The following is a 17,500-nucleotide window of genomic DNA, read 5'->3' as shown; positions in this document are numbered from 1 at the left end:
ATTATAATTTCCTCCTCCTCCTCTTCCTCCTCCTCCTCCTTCACAAATGTCATGTTAAAATTACTCCTCTTTAGTCATATTATTTGTGATTCAGTTAGGTTAGGTCAGGTTAGGTTAGGTTAGGTCAGGTTAGGTTAGGTTAGGTTAGGTTAGGTTACAATAACAGGTATAAGAAAGGTACGTTAATAAATAAATAATAATGTGAATATGAATGTGCAGTAATAAGAAAAAAAAAAGAAAAGGAAAAGGAAAAAGGAAAAAGAAGAAAAAAACTTACTATGTTGCTGTGGCGTGTCACTTGTTGTTGGTGGTGGTGTTGGTGGTGGTGGTGAGCCTCTACAGGACGCCATATGACCTCTGTGGACTGCCCGTGGAAGGCTCACAGGCGAGACAGGAGGCACAGCACAGGGGCGGATGGCAGTATCTGTGGGGTGGAAGGGGTGGTGTGAGGCTGAGCACTGGTAAACACAACTCTCACGTGGTCACTGGTCAGCTGATCTTGTCATTGTCTTGATCTTGATCTTGATGGTGCGAGTGGCTCTTGGGCTTGTATTCTCGAACACTTCTGTGCTTCAAGTCTACTGTTATCAAAAGGGTTTATTTATGGGTGTTTTTACGGTTCTAGAGGGAAATTGATAAGGGAAAACTGGAGAAACATTCTTTAACATGTCACTATGGAAACGCGTCTTGGAACTGAAGGGGCTAAAGGTAATGAGGCGAGAAAGAAGGCAACAATTAAGGAAGGAATAACTTTCGTCAGTAATGTAATGACCTTTTCTTAGTAATGTAATGACTTTTGTAAGGAATCTAATGGAGAGAATAGATGTCTTTGCTGGGTTTTTTTTTTCGGTAAATGAATGAGTTAGATGAAAGCCAGTGGTGGTGATGGTGGTGGTGAGCTAAGATGTTTGATAAGTTTCTATAATGAAGTGAGTATATTCATTCACTTTAACAGAGAGAGAGAGAGAGAGAGAGAAGGATAGAGTGTGAGATTGACCACGTTAATTTCTGTTTTATTATCTATATTTATTTTCATTTTCTTATTTTTATTATCTTGTTTACACTCATACAATTATTAAAAGTTAGAAGAAGAGAGAATACCGAGAATATAAAGCTGTCTTGTGACCTAAATAAAAAAAAAAAGAATGTTCGTATTCTTATTAATATACCCAAACAAAACACAAGATTGTACAAAGTGTATCGATTGCTAACTTTACATAATTATAAAATTCAGTGTTTGAATGAGGTTTGTGTGTATCATTTGTTATGATATATGCTGTTACAAGAAATTATTAAGATTTTATCATAGTCTATGCTGAAAGGAGACGGGAAATGTGCGTTTTCTATCTCTCTCTCTCTCTCTCTCTCTCTTGCTCAAATTACTAAGAGAAAGAACATACATTTTTCTCTCTCTCTCTCTCTCTCTCTCTCTCTCTCTCTCTCTCTCTCAAATTACTAAGAGAAAGAACGTACATTTTTCCTCTCTCTCTCTCTCACTCTCTCTCGTGGTAAAAAAAAGAAAGCACATCTCTCACTTTCGTGCTCAAATGCCCAAGAGAACACATCCTTCCTTGCCCTGCCCGCTGCCTCCTTCCACCTGACAACTCTCATTCCCTCTCCCTTGTTGTCCCTATAGTTATTTTAAACGGTCTTTCAAAAATTAAGGAAATAAAATAATACAAATTTTAGAAACAGATTATTAAATATATCACAGAGTTTATATATATTTTACAATATAAGGCAAATAAAAGTTTTTATTTCTATCAATAAATACAAAAAAAACAAGATTATTCAAATTACAACAGTTGTTAATATTTAGGAAATTATAGAAATATTTAAAGATCTGTGTTTAAATGATGTTTCTAATATTTTACTTGTTATGATAAATATTATTACAAAAAATATTAAAATTTTATAATAGTTTATGCTAAAATGGAATGGAAAATATGCGTTTTCTCTCTCTCTCTCTCTCTCTCTCTCTCTCTCTCTCTCTCTCTCTCTCTCTTCAACTCAAAATTTAATGACAGAGAGAGAGAGAGAGAGAGAGAGAGAGAGAGAGAGAGAGAGAGAGAGAGAGAGAGAGAGAGGAGATGGGTTAGGAAGTGAACATTCCCTCGTTCATTGGGGCGGCAACATCGTGCAATACAGTGAGCGCCTCGACCTTTCCTCTGCGGCGCCAAGGAAAACGTAACAACTTGACACACAGCGCTAAAACTAGGGATAACTTTAATAATCTGCACCACCTTTGCCTCTCCTCTCCTTTCCTTCCCTTTCACCAGTGTGGCCGTGTTTCCGAGGACCAGCCACTGAGGAGAATGAGAGGCAAGGGTGTGTGGGCTCAAAGTCACGCCACGCCGAGGACACGCACGGAGTCAACGCCACGATTTCAGATGGACAACTCGGCAAAGGCTGTGAAGAATGAGCTTCCAGAGAGAGAGAGAGAGAGAGAGAGAGAGAGAGAGAGAGAGAATCAACACCAAGGCTATGAAAAAAATTATGACTTCCAGAGAGAGAGACGTGGGGAAGGGGGGTGGTTCTGTGCCTCATATCTGTTTTGGTTAGGCTTCATTCCAGTGTGGCGTGGACCTGTACAATCTCGCTGTCTGGCTTCACTTCTCTGTCACTTCATTACAATAACAGTCAAATCTTTCTTCACTGCATCATCCTTCTCTGGTACACTCTGGAACTCCCTCCCTGCCCGATTCTGTGCTCCAAACCTCCTGTGACTTGACTTTATTTCAGAGGGAGGCTTCAACACATTTATCTCTTTCTTTTGGCTAACTCTTTCAGATCTGCAAGGGGACTGACAACTAAGTGGGCATTTTTTCTCTTTTCTTTTCCTTTCTTTTGTTGTTCTTGGCCAGCTTTCCCCTCTTACATTAAAAGGAAAAAGATCAATGTTCTCTTTTCTGTCTCTGGTTCTGTGTCTCTGTGTCCATCACGTGCAGCCTTCCCTCACTCACGCTAAGATAAGTCAATGAGGAACAAAACTACATAATCTTTAACAAATGCAACAGTTATCAATCACCAGCGCCATCTACCGCATGCATTCATTCAGCAATTAGTGGAGTGTGTCAATATACTATAGTCACTCACAGGTCCGTGTTTAGAAACCCTTTGCTCTCTCACCACGACTATTTTCCAAGGCCCCAGAGATGACTAGCACGGTTTTCAAGAGTTTCTCCAGTTAATAAAGTAGAAATCTTGTCATTCTGCCTTTAGAATCGTAAAAAATATTCTTAAAAATGGTTTGTTCTCTCATCACGACTCTTTTCCAAGGCCCCAGAGATGACTAGCAGGGTTTTCAAGAGTGTTTCTCCAGTTAATAATGTAGAATTCTTGTCACTCAACCTCTAGAACCGTGAAAACACTCTTAAAAACGCTTTGCTCTCTCACCATGACAATTTTCCAAGCCTACAAAGATGATTAGCGTGGCTTTCAAGAGTGTTCCTCTGCATCTAGAACCGTGAAAACACCCTTGAAAGCGCTTTGTTCTCTCACCACGACTAAGAGTAGAAACCTGAGTGATGATAAAGGCCAGTGACATGAGTATGAGATTGCACGTATCTTCTTCCTCTTCACTGCCTCCTTCATCTCTGCCACTTATCTCTCTTCCTCCTCAGCTTTGCCAGTTACACGAACTTTAGCCTCTTTAGTACTGGGACGCATTTTTACCATCACGTGTTGAAGTCTGAGTTCTGGGAGATTTTTGAAAATTCCTCAAATATCAGGAATTTCAGCTTCCATCAATAACCGTTTAAAAAAATGGCATATTTCTATAGGTTGAAATGGAGGGAGAGAGAAATGGAGAAAGAGGAAGTGGCAGTTGTTTTCTGTGCATGGGTCTTGTATAGGGTGGAAGGTCAGTCTGCCAGCCTTCCCTTCGTGGCATGACTGGCCTCAAGTTGCCCGCCATGCAGTCTATTCTCTTTAAGCTGCGTTGATAGAGGCGTCAATTTTTATCATTGCTGCTTTGTCCTTGTGACTTTGTTACTGCACCAAACATAAAGTAATTGAGTCTTTTGATTAATTTACATGTTTTCCAGGATTACATCAGGGGTTAGTGAAGATGTCAGGATTTTTTAGTTCATATATGGCAACTTAATCTTTACATCAGCGCACTGCTGTGATATAATGCCGGCAACCTACCCTCTCATGTGTTACGTAGAGGTAGGCACTCACACACACACACACACACACCGCAGCTTGTCGCCTTGAATTCAGTCACTGCCCGCCACCGCAGCAGTGAAGTGGTGTTCCGTAAGGCGTCTGCACATCGCGTTCCTCCCTCGTTGTTTGGTTACTGAGAGTCTGTAAGTTGGAATAATGTGTGTAAGAGTAGATTGTTTAAGTAATTGTGTGTGTGTGTGTGTGTGTGTGTGTGTGTGTGTGTGTGTGTGTGTGTGTTATTGAAAAATGCGCTTGTGTTTTGAATATTGATGTTAATGCGCGTATATGATTGCAAATTAAGGTCACTTCTTTAATTTCTTTCTTTTAACACCTTCAGTACTGTGACCTTGAGTTTTGGGGTATGATTAGACCATTTCATTAACTCTAGGAAGGAATGGAGATCAGAAGATTAATGGCCACAGTCTTCACTATTTTAATCCCCCACATGAGTTCGTTGTGTAGAAAATCGTCAAATAGTCACCAGAATGAATATGGAATCGCGTCATGGTACTGAAGGGGTTAAACTGCAAGAGCTAAACCACTTTCGTAATGGTAAAATGTTCTGTGTTGGACTACAAATAAGTGGCATATATTTTTCCAAGTCTTATTTATTATTTTGCCTTTGTTGTTATAAAGAATGTTTTAGTTATGAAATTGTGACTAGTAGACAAGTGAAATGAATTGCGTGTGTGTGTGTGTGTGTGACCGTTTTGACTCTTAATTTCCATCGTATGTGAGAAAGCAAATATGACTGTCCTTGTGCCATGATGTGTTTGTGTGTTTGTTGGTTTGGCTGTGAGACTCAAGGACGTAACGCAGTGAGTGGCGAGTGTGCCGCGCAACAGTGACGTGCAAGAACACAAGGTCATTAACAGAGAGAGAGAGAGAGAGAGAGAGAGAGAAGGGTACTATTGGTGTTCATGGTTTTATTGTTCTCATGAAGCATAATTCTGTTCATCAGTCTTCATTCAGCCAAGTGTGAGGAGGAAGAGGAGGACGCAAGGAGGAGGAGGAGGAGGAGGAGGAGGAGGAGGAGGAACATAAATATGAGGGAAGTTGATGAGGAGGGAAGAGGGGTGGTGTGATTGTATAAACAGTACAACTCTCTCTCTCTCTCTCTCTCTCTCTCTCTCTCTCTCTCTCTCTCTCTCTCTGGAGGAAACGCAAGTCAGCATTATCACTCAGTGTAGAGAGAGAGAGAGAGAGAGGGGGTACTACACACACAAGATAACAGAAACATTTTGCCTTTTTATGCCCGTATCGCAGAAAACGCCGATTTTCAGAGGACAGCGGGTCATCGGGAATGATCCAAGACCGTTGTCCATTTCCCGCGACTGGAAGACCGTCGTGGAAAGACTATAATGAACATACTCCACAAAAATACTGAATTATTTTTTATAATGCTTTATTTGGCATGTATCATCGATATAATGGTGTAATTTTTCATGATTTGCATACCCATCACTTATACGATATTTATTAATTACCTACAGATAGTATCGGATTTTGTTTTGATTTGTTTACCACCACAAGTGCTGGACTAGCCACCTTCGCGTCCAAATCCTTGCCTTCCTTTCTCGTTTGTTTTGCTCTTGCAGTGCAATTGCATAAAGTCCAACAGCTAAGATAGCGTGGTCAACTGGGTCCATTGTGTTCAGTGGCGCTCCGCCTGGGTTTGTTGTTTTTGTAGTGGTGAAGGTCTCGGATGGAAGGTCAACGCCGTGTGCTATGTTTCCTGCGATCTGATCGTCGAACATACTGATCGCGCGACACGCTGTCGCTGGTATACGTGACCGTGTGATACGGACATTAGTGCACAATCACACTTTCTGTTCATTCCTCAGACAGGAGAGACAGACAGGATGTGGCTGGCGGTGGTGGTGGTGGTGGTGGCCATCCTGTACCTGGCTTCCCGCAAACCCCGTGGCTATCCCCCAGGTGAGGCAGTGGTGTGTGGGGACATGGTAGTAGCAGGGGTGTTGTAGTTTTTGTTGTTGTTGTTGTTGGTTCTCTTTCTTGTCACTCTGCCTCTAGAACCACAAAAATACTTTAAAAACCTTTATTACTCAAACTAGAACCTTTAAAAAGAGTGTTTCTTCAGTTAATAATGTAAAAATTTTATCACTCTGCCTCTAGAACTATAAAAAACACTCGAAAAACCCTTTGCTCTCTCACCATGACTGTTTTCCAAGGCCACAGAGATGACTAGCGAGATTTTCACGAGTGTTTCTCCAGTTAATAGTGCAGAAATCTTGTCACTCTGCAACTAGAACCGTAAAAGCATCTTAAAAACTCTTGTCAACATAAATAAAGCTTTTTGAAATAGTGGAAGTGAAGCAGAGAAGTGTCTGAAAATACGAGCTTTAACCTAACACCTCTTCTTCTGCGTCGCCTTCAGGTCCTCCGCGGCTGCCACTGGTCGGGTATCTGCCGTATTTGAACCCTCACCTACCTCACAAACAGCTGTGGGGCCTGTCCTCCACGTACGGGCCTGTGGTGGGGCTGTACTTCGGAACACAGCCCGTGGTGGTGGTGAACGGGTGGGAGGCGGTGAAGGAGGCGCTGCTTAATGATGATCTCAATGGACGGCCAGAGAATGTTTTTTTCACGATCCTTTATAAACAGCAGAGAGGTGAGGTGTTCCTGTGTGTGTGTTATAATAATAATAATAATAATAATAATAATAATAATAATAATAATAATAATAATAGTAATAATAATAATTCGGTTTATTTGAATGGTAGCTAGTATAAGTATACAGAGCTGAAAATCCTACATATTGAACATACATTCATACATCTTAAGTCTATACTCCCCTCTCCATGTTGGCACCTGACATATTGCCCGCCAACTATTTATAGTGCCAGGTAAGCCAAGCGGCCTAGGCTCCGGACTGATGGCCCCACCCCTGTGCATTTTGGTTTTGTTAGGAGTTTGCTTCTCCGTCTTTCACCAGGTACTTAGTCACTGCTAGGTAAACAAGACCACTTACTTGAATAGAAGTCTTGCCCAAATGACTTCTAACCTGTCCCGGGAATCGAACTCTGGCTTTCTCAATTGTGAGTTGAGCGTGCTACCACTGCACCACCAGGCGTGTGTGTGTATGTGTGTGTGTGTGTGTGTGTAGGTCATTTTTATGTGAAACAGACATGGGAATAAGGTAACAGAAGGAAAGAATGAGAGAAAAAAGTCATTTAATATGCCAGTATGTGTGTGAGAGAGAGAGAGAGAGAGAGAGAGAGAGAGAGAGAGAAAGAAAAGGCATACACGGAGTTGAAATGAGGTAAGAAGATTTAAGTAAGGCCACATTTGAAGACTCATGATGTCACCCTCCACTTTTCTACGTTTTGCCATGCACGCTCAACGCTTCAGAAGTAAACAGACCTCTCTCTCTCTCTCTCTCTCTCTCTCTCAGGCGTGATGTTCGTGGAAGGGGACTTGTGGAAGGAACAACGGAGATTTGCGCTTCACCAGTTTCGAAACTTAGGGTTCGGAAAGAGGTCTCATGAAGCAGTAGTGCACGATGAGACCAGGGCGCTGCTGCAGGAGATACGCAAGGCGGAGGGCAGCATCACTCTCTGGGTAAGTGTCCTGAGGGAGGAAGGAGGGCGAAGGAGCTGGAAAGGACAGTAGTAGTAGGAGTTATTAATTGAGAGGGAACACTTAATTACATTTCAATTTTCATTCATGTTTTGTTGTGGTTCACCTGAGGAATTTGGTGTTACTGCTGTTGTTGGTGGTGTTTTTGGTGGTGGTGTTAGTGGTGTTAGTGGTGTTTGATTGCACTCATCACTCAAGCAAAGAAAAATTAAATACGTCTTTATTTCTATTCATGCATTCTTTTGTTGTGGTTCACTGGTGTTAATGATGGTGTTATTGGTGTTGTCAGTGGTGTTTGATTGCACTCACCACACAAGCAAAGACATTTTTAATACGTCTTTATTTCTATTCCTACTTTCTTTTGTTGTAGATCATTGGTGTTACTGGTGTTACTAGTGGTGTTATTGGTGGTGTTATTGGTGTTTGGTTACACTCACCACTCTGGCAAGAAAACATAAACACATCTCAATTTCCATTCATACCTCCTTTTGTTGTTTCACTGGTGTTACTGGTGTTATTGGTGGTGCTATTGGTGTTAATGGCGTTTGCCTGCACTCACCCCCTCAGGAGATGCTCGGGGTGTCCAATCTGATCATCCTGTGGGCGGTGATGGGCGGCAAGAGGCTGGAAAGAAGTGACGATAGGCTGTGGGACCTTGTTGTACGTCTCAATAGTGTTTTCCGCGCTGGAGATGTGAGTACTCTCTCTCTCTCTCTCTCTCTCTCTCTCTCTCTCTCTCTCTCTCTCTCTCTCTCTATCTATGTTTCTGTCTATCTGTCCATCAATCTGTCAATCAATCTGTCTATCTATCTATCTATCTATCTATCTATCTATCCATCTATGTTTCTGTCTATCTGTCCATCAATCTGTCAGTCAATCTGTCTATCTATCTATCTATCTATCTATCTATCTATCTATCTATCTATCCGTGCGTTCCTTCTGCAGATCAGCGGCGGTTTAGTTCAGTCCTTCCCGTTCATCCGCCACTTTCTGCCCAAGGATCACAGGTTCAACGTGGTCAACGATGGCTTCAGACTTGTCAATGACTACATCAAGGTGAGGAACGCAAGGTGAAGGATGACATTTCCCCTCCCCCCCCCCATCTCTCTCTCTCTCTCTCTCTCTCTCTCTCTCTCTCTCTCTCTCTCTCTCTCTCTCTCAATGAAGTAAGTCAAATTTTCACACATTCTTTTAGATTTTTTTTTCTCTTTCTTTCTTTCTTTCTTTTTAACTTCTTTTCTCTCTCTAGTTCGAGTTTTACCTTTTCATTTCCTGGCTTACTCCCTCGAGGTTTGTCTCTCTCTCTCTCTCTCTCTCTCTCTCTCTCTCTCTCTCTCTCTCTCTCTTCAGAAACACTTTTGTTCTCTCACCACTACAATTTTCCAAGGCCACAGAGACAACTAACATTATTTTCAAGACAGTTTCTCCTTTTAATTAACCAAAAATCTCGCGAATCCATTGCCAGAACCATAAAAACACCCTTAAAAACACGAATAGCTTCACCCGTAGCCTTAGGAAAATTGTGTTGGTGAGAGAGCAAAGCGTTTCAGAAATCTCTCTCTCTCTCTCTCTCTCTCTCTCTCTCTCTCTCTCTCTCTCTCAGGAAGCGATAGACGAACACAGGAAGGAACTGGACCCGAATGATCCCCGGGACTTTATAGACCTCTACCTTATCGAGATGGACAAACAAAAGGACTCCCGTGACACAACCTTCGAGGGTAAGTCTCCCTCTGCCACACTGCCCCTGCCGCCACCTCCCTGCTGACGCCTTACCTCTCTCTCCCCTTTTTAACCCCTTCAGTACTGGGACACATTTTTTACATAAGGATTTGTGTACGAATAGACCATTTTATTGACATTAGGAAGGGTCTATGGAGGGCAGAAGATTAATGGCCACAGTCTTCACTATTTCAACCCCTTCAGTACTGGGACACATTTTTTACCTAAGGATTTGTGTACGAATGGTCTATTGACATTAGCAAGGGTCTATGGAGGGCAGAAAATTAATGGCCACAGTCTTCACTATTTCAACCCCTTCAGTACTGGGACACATTTTTTACCTAAGGATTTGTGTACGAATAGACCATTTTATTGACATTAGCAAGGGTCTATGGAGGGCAGAAGATTAATGGCCACAGTCTTCACTATTTTAATCCCCCACATAAGTTTGTAAAGCTGTATAAAATCACCAAATAGTCACCAGAATGAATATAGAAACGCGTCATGGTACTGAAGGGGTTAATTCAGTTTTGCTTTACCTATACAATCGTCTGTTATAGTTCTAAATGGCGTTTCCTTTTACTTTAATACTATAAAAAAAAAATCGTGTAACAAATGACAGAAAAAAAAGGAAAGAAAAAAGAAAAAAAATGGTCTGAGTCTCCCCTGCAGTATTCCATTAGGCCTATACGTGGTAGTCCCTATTTGATGTAGGCCTACCTATTTCCATCATCGGTATTCAGTAACTTGTATATTCTTCCGTAATGACTCAACACTAACCCAATTCAGCCCAAACTATCGTACTCTAACCCTCACTCTCGTTTTCTATGTCGGATCATCATTTACATTCAGTATTGGTTGTCTGTTTAAGTTTTGCCTCCTCTTCCTCGCATTTCTCTAAACTCTGCACATTTACCCCAAATTATCCTACATGCATCTCATTCTTCTGACTAACTCACTCTCTTCGGCCTTGCTCGGGACCTGGCATCTGAGTGAGCCTTTTTGTTTAACCTCTTCAGTACTGGGACGCATTTTTAACACAAGTTTTGGGTGTGATTAGAGTTAGACATTTTATTGACATTAGGATAGATTTATGGAGGTTATAAGATGAATGGCCACAGTTTTCACTATTCTAATCCTCCACATAAGTGTCTGAATCTGTATAAAGTCTCCAGCCTGACCAGCCTTTCAAGTCTTACATAGCGCAAAAATACATAACACTCCTTTTCTTTGCAATATTACAATCCGCACTGTAGATTTCCTCCTATCAAACTCCCACAGAGGTGCAGCTGTTGGCTTCCTGCAGTGACATCTTCGCGGCAGGGACAGAGACAGGATCAGCCACCGTGTCCTTCGCTATCCTACTCATGACTCTATATCCTGAGGTGATGGCCAAGGTGCAGAAAGAGCTGGATGAGGTGGTGGGCCGGTCACGTCTACCCTCCATAGAAGATAGAAGCAAGTACGTGTTTCCTTAAGCCGTGAAGTACTGGGACGCATCTTTACCTTATTTGTGTGCGATTGGACCATTTTATTGACATTAGCAGAGGTCGATGAAAGGCAGAAGGTCTTCATTATTCTAATCCCTTCAGTACTGGAGCACATTTTTACTACTACTACTACTACTACTACTACTACTACTACTACTACTACTACTACTACTACTACTACTACTACTACTACTACTACTACTACTACTACTTTCTTCCCTCCACTATGACTACTACAGTTCTCCCACCACCACCACCACCACCACCATCTGATCCCTTCACCCTCAAGTCTTTGTTACGAGTGGCGCAGCGTTGACAGAACCACCTCCTCCTCCCACAGATTGCCTTACACAGAAGCTACCCTTAACGAGGTGTTCCGGTTCCGCGGCGCTGCTCCCGTCACTGTTCCGCATAAAGCAATGAAGGATGCGATTCTGCAGGTGTGTGTGTGTGTGTGTGTGTGTGTGTGTGTGTGTGTGTGTGTGTGTGTGTGTGTGTGTGTGTGTGTGTGTGTGTTTAGTGAAAGCCATTTTTTTTGTTGTTCTTTAAAATTGTTCTTTAGTAAAAACTTCTCTTTTTTTATGTAAGGGGGGGGGGGAATGTGGCCAGGGAAGAATAAAAGTGATTAAACAAAGAAGTCCACTTAGATGCCAGTTCTCGAGCAGATCAGAGAGAGAGAGAGAGAGAGAGAGAGAGAGAGAGAGAGTGTGTGTGTGTGTGTGTGTGTGAAAGAGATCAATGTCTTCAAACCTCCCTCTTCTTAACCCTTTCAGTAGTGGGACACATTTTTACCTTGAGATTTGTGTACGATAAGACCATTTTATTGACATTAGGAAGAGTTTATGGAGGTGAGACGATTAATAACCACAGTCTTCACTATTCCAATCCCCCACATGAGTTCCTGAAGCTGTATAAAATCACCAAATAGTCACCAGAATGAATATGGAAACGCGCAATGGTACTGAATGGGGTTAAATGCGTTCAGGTGACAGAAACAATCTCACTCAACTCTTTCCTTTGGCCAGGGTTCAAGGATTCCAGCAGAGACAATGGTGATAGTGAACCTGTACAGTGTAATGATGGACCCTGAGTACTGGAGTGACCCTCATACCTTCCGCCCTGAGCGTTTCCTTAACCCTGACGGCACGTTACGCAAGGATGAGCGCCTTATTCCGTTTGGCAAAGGTACGTATGGAAAGATAAGGAGATAAGGCACGGTTGATATCAGTTAGGTTTAGGATAAGTTTGGTTAGACTAGGTAAGCTGTAGATTAGAAAAAATAGGGAAGGTTAGGTTAGGTTAGGTTAGATTAGGTAAGGTTAGGTAAGGTTAGGTTAGGTTAGGTGTACGTTAGAAGAAATAGAGAAGGTATGTTAGAGATTAGTTATGTTGGGTTAGGTTTAGTTAGGTTAGCTTAAGTTAGGTGTAGAAATAGATGAAATAGATTAAAAATAAGTTACATGAAATTAAAGTACATGATTAGAGAGTAGATTTAGAGAAGGCAGTTGAGTTAGTAGATTTAGAGAGGTAAAATATAGATTAAAAGAGATAAGGAGATAAGGAAGGTTAAAAATGAGTAAATTAGAGACCAGGGAATGACTAGAGAGATAAAACAACACACACACACACACACACACACACACACACACACGTCCAAACATGTCAGACCACCAACTTAGCTAATAAATTCTTAATCCTACAGGTCGGCGGGCGTGTCTCGGGGAATCCTTGGCCCGAATGACATCCTTTATCCTATTCACATCCTTGGCACAACATTTCAACTTTACCCTGGATCCTTCCGTGCCTGTCCCTAATACCGAAGGAAAGTCAGGATTCACTCTTGGCCCTCCAGAATTCAAGGTCTTCACTAAGGAAAGATTATAAGCGACGTGTCCTGAAGGTGAAGGTGGTTTTGTAGAATTGGATCCTCTTTTTAAACGACTTGATGCTCTTCCATATGCGATTAAATCCTCTATTGGTCGTGGTGCTTTGTTTTCTTTCATTCGTTTGTGTGTTTTCCTCTTTTTTATTGTGTTTTGTGTATGGTTAATAGAAGAGGAGGAGGAGGAGGAGGAGGAGGAGGAGGAAGGGTAGAGGGTAAGTTGGGTGTAGTGGTGGTGGTGGTGGTTGGATATTGGTGTTGTTGTGGGCGTGGTGTAGTAGTAGTAGTAGTAGTAGCAGCAGCAGCAGCAGTAGTAGTATCATTATTATCATTATTAACATCACCATTACCATTACTATCATTATCACCACCACCACCACCACCACCACCACCACCACCACCACTAACACCATTTATAACTAACACTTAACTGCAACAACACCCAAAAATAAAACTGAGACAGAGAGAGACCACGCCTTATCCCCTAGAGAGAGAGAGAGAGAGGGGGTGGGTGGATGGGGGGAGCGTGGGAGGTGGTGAGCCCTGCGTAGCCTCGGTTAGTGACTTTAGAAATCACGCCGTAAGATTCCTGCCAAGTCTTTTATAGGGTTCCACCGTTGCACTGGTGCGGGAAAAACAAAAAACAACTTTCCCCATTTATACTTCGACCTACACCAACATGTAGCACCACGGAAGGCCAGCAGAAGGCCACGGGAACTATCTATGTGTGCCACGCCTCCCAACAGCCTACCCACATGCACACTTAGCTTGGGGCAGTCTTTATCTGAAGGCGACGCTGCTGGTGCTAAGAACACTGGAGGACATTTTTAGGTACGTGTGACTGCGTTAATATCTTTACTTTGACGCCTTTCCATACTCATTCTGGTGGCTATTTGGTGATTCCATACAGGTTCAGAAACTTATGTGGAGGGTTGAAATAGTGTAGACTTGGACCATTAATCTTCTGAGCTCCGATCGTACACAAAACTCGCATTTCCATATTCATTCTGCTTATTATTTGGTGATTATATACAGCTTCAGAAACTCATCTTGGGGATTAGAATATTGAAGACTCTCTGGCCATTAATGTTCTGCCCTTCATAATGTCAATAAAAGGTCTAATCGTACACAAATCGCAAGGTAAAAATGTGTCCCAGTACTAAAGGGGTCAAGAGGAGAGAAGACAGACAGATAAATAGATAGATAGATAAACAGATAGATAGATAGACAGATAGATAGATAGATAGACAGATACGTAGATAAATAGTATGTTTCAAGGTGATACAATGAAGTAATAGGTGTGTGAATAGGTTAATTGAATAGGTTAGCCACTTCTCTTGTGTAGTGATACGTGGAAAAGGAAAACACAGATACCTCGTGTTAGATTCAGTGGCGATACGTAATGACTGAAATAATGGCGCAACTGATGACACGGACAGAAGACAGATGATACCTAGTTAAACATCACTGTGGCTGAAATAGTGGCGCAACTCATGACACGGACAGACGAGGGGTGATGCGTAATCAAATCTCTCTCTCTCTCTCTCTCTCTCTCTCTCTCTCTCTCTCTCTCTCTCTCTCTCTCTGGACTTTTAAAGGTAACAAAGAAAAGGCAAACAATAAATAATAATAACAATGAAGAGAGAGAGAGAGAGAGAGAGAGAGAGAGAGAGAGAGAGAGAAAATTAAAGAAAGTTGATCATAAACAGTCAAATATCTCTTTTTTAGACATTTGAAGGTGAAAAAAAGCGATAAAATACTCAAGGTTTGTATTTTGTGAAGTTAGAGATTTTATGATGTGGAGAGAGAGAGAGAGAGAGAGAGAGAGAGAGAGAGAGAGAGAGATGAAAGTAAAGTCAAATATCTCTCTTTTTTTAGACATTTAAAGGTGATCAAAGCGGAAAATACGTGAGTTTTGTATTTTGTGAAGTTAACTAAAGATTTATTACATTACGAGGTGTAGATAATGAAAGAGATAGAGGAAAAGAAGATAAGGCAAAGATAACACATCATTCAAGTGACCGAAAGAAGGAAGATAAATAATTAATCATATCTTTCTGTCTTCAAAGGTGACTACAGTACTGGGACGCATTTTTACCTTGAGATTTGTGTACGATTAGACCATTTTATTGACATTAGGAAGGGTCTATGGAGGGGACAAGATTAATGGCCAGAGTCTTCACTATTTTAACCCCTTCAGTACTGGGACTCATTTTTACCTTGAGATTTGTGTACGATTAGACCATTTTATTGACATTAGGAAGGGTCTATGGAGGGGACAAGATTAATGGCCAGAGTCTTCACTATTTTAATCCCCACATGAGTTTCTGAAGCTGTATAAAATCACCAAATAGTCACCAAAATGAATATGGAAACACGCCCTGGTACTGAAGGGGTCGAGGTGACAGTGAAGGTGGTCGCAGCGCTAAGAAAATTAATACGTAGATGTATAATTATTTTTTTTTCACAATACAAATGTTCTTTCCTCTTACACATATTTTCCCTTCCCTTTTTCCTGCACCAGCATCCCTTTGTGTGTGTGTGTGTGTGTGTGTGTGTGTGTGTGTGTGTGTGTGTGTGTCTCGTCACCAGTCTACTTTTGGACATGTTCTCTCCAGTTCTCCTTTTCTGGTTTTATTTTAGTTCTCCGCTTTATTCTCTTCTATTCTTTCTTCCTTCCTCTCTTCCTTTCCTCATTCACTTGCTTTACTCATCTCTATACCTGCTTCCTCAGTCTATTTACTTAATTTCCTACCTTCGTGTGCTATGTTACGTTCATTCATCCCAGAACGATAAAAATAAAAAAAAATCCACTTAGTTTTCAGAATAAATAAGTGTACCATTAAAATTGCAGTTTTTTCCTTTTAAGTTTGTGATAGAAATTATTTTATTGGTGACTACTGTAAATTTGTAGCTAATCTGCTTTCCTGTGCTGCTACTACTACTACTATTACTATTATTACTATTACTACTGTTACTATTACTATTATTATTATTATTATTATTATTATTATTATTATTATTATTATTATTATTATTATTATTATTATTATTATTATTATTATTATTGTTGTTATTGAGAAAAAAGGCAGACTCACGCAAGCTGGTGATTGTAGTAATAGTAGGAGGAGTAGTAATAGTAGTAGTAGTAGTAGTAGTAGTTATATTTCTCTTTCTTCTCTCACTGTTTCCATCATATTGTCATCAAAGGCTCTAGTTGAAGTGACACGGGTTTTTAAGGGCGTTTCTTTGGTTCCAGAGATATATTAACAAGTTTTCTACATTATCAACAGGACAAATACTCTTTTCAAAGGCTCTAGTTGAAGTGACAGGTTTTAAAAGAGCGTTTTTTGTAATTCTAGTGACATGTTAACAAGTTTTCTGCATTATTAGGAGGACAAATACTCTTTTTAAAGGGTATAGTTGAAGTGAGACGGGTTTTTAAGGATATTTCTGTAATTCTAGTGAAATGTTAACAAGTTTTCTGCATTACCAACAGGACAAATGCTCTTTTTGAAGTGACACGGATTTTTAAGGATATTTCTGTAATTCTAGTGACATTTTAACGAGTTTTCTGCATTAATAATAGAACAAACACTCTTCAGAACTCGGCTAATCGTCTCTGTGGTCTTTGAAAATGGTCGCGGTGAGAGAGGGAAGCGTTTCTGAATATGGCGGAAAGTGTGATGTTCTGTGGGCTTCAGTGAGCACCAGAGACAACGAGGAGGGATTGCAGAGAGTGTTTGTCCTGTTGGTAATGCAGGAAACTTGTTAACATGTCACTAGTATTTCAGAAACACACTTAACCCCTTCAGTACCATGACGTGTTTCCATATTCATTCTGGTGACTATCTGGTGATTTTATACAGCTTCAGAAACTTATTTAAGGGTTTAAGATAGTGAAGGCTGTGGCCATTAATCTTTTGATCTCCATAAACCCTTCCTAATGTCAATAAAATGGTCTAGTCGTACACATATCTCAGGATAAAAATGTGTCCCAGTACAGAAGGGATTAAAAACCCGTGTCACTTCAACTAGTGCCCTTTAAAAATAGTGAAGGTGTCAGTAGAATTATAGAAACATCCTTAAAAACCCGTGTCACTTCAACTAAAGCCTTTTAAAAGAGTATTTGTCCTGTTGATAATGCAGAAAACTTGTTAACATGTCAGTAGAATTATAGAAACACTTGTTAACATGACACTACAATTACAGAAACATCCTTAAAAACCCGTGTCACTTCAACTAAAGCCTTTTAAAAGAGTATTTGTCCTGTTGATAATGCAGAAAACTTGTTAACATGTCAGTAGAATTATAGAAACACTTGTTAACATGACACTACAATTACAGAAACATCCTTAAAAACCCGTGTCACTTCAACTAGAGCCTTTTGGAAACAGTGAAATTGTCAGTAGAATCAGAGAAACACCCTTGAAACAATGAAGGTGCTGTGAGGCGAGAAAATGTTTCAGAATTAGCCTTTTCTTCAATTCTCATGTCACCTTCCCTCTCAATGTACCTAATTCAAGTCATCAGTCCCATCACATTCCTGAAGGCCCTTGGTAACCACACGATCCCTCGAAGCAACGCACACCAAACGTGATCAGAAATATGGAAGACACTATCAGTTAATCTTTCCTCT

The 17,500-nt window shown here is 40.9% G+C and overlaps 1 protein-coding gene across 1 annotated transcript; it reads left to right on the top strand.

The window, feature by feature from the left end:
• The first annotated feature begins 4,156 nt into the window (after nt 1-4,156).
• LOC123510213 (methyl farnesoate epoxidase-like) lies at nt 4,157-12,963 on the top strand. Its single transcript, XM_045265142.1, has 11 exons — nt 4,157-4,313; nt 6,015-6,108; nt 6,569-6,802; nt 7,586-7,752; nt 8,338-8,463; nt 8,716-8,826; nt 9,374-9,488; nt 10,771-10,951; nt 11,320-11,419; nt 12,005-12,164; nt 12,682-12,963. The coding sequence occupies exons 2-11, from the start codon at nt 6,033-6,035 to the stop codon at nt 12,861-12,863; spliced, it is 1,452 nt and encodes a 483-aa protein (XP_045121077.1). The 5' UTR covers nt 4,157-4,313; nt 6,015-6,032; the 3' UTR covers nt 12,864-12,963.
• Nucleotides 12,964-17,500: the final 4,537 nt, after the last annotated feature.

This window comes from Portunus trituberculatus, chromosome 28 (assembly GCF_017591435.1).
Source record: "Portunus trituberculatus isolate SZX2019 chromosome 28, ASM1759143v1, whole genome shotgun sequence".
In the NCBI taxonomy this organism is placed as follows: domain Eukaryota; kingdom Metazoa; phylum Arthropoda; class Malacostraca; order Decapoda; family Portunidae; genus Portunus; species Portunus trituberculatus.
The sequence above is the reverse complement of the archived record's forward strand: the minus strand, read 5'-3'. Positions and strand labels throughout refer to the sequence as shown.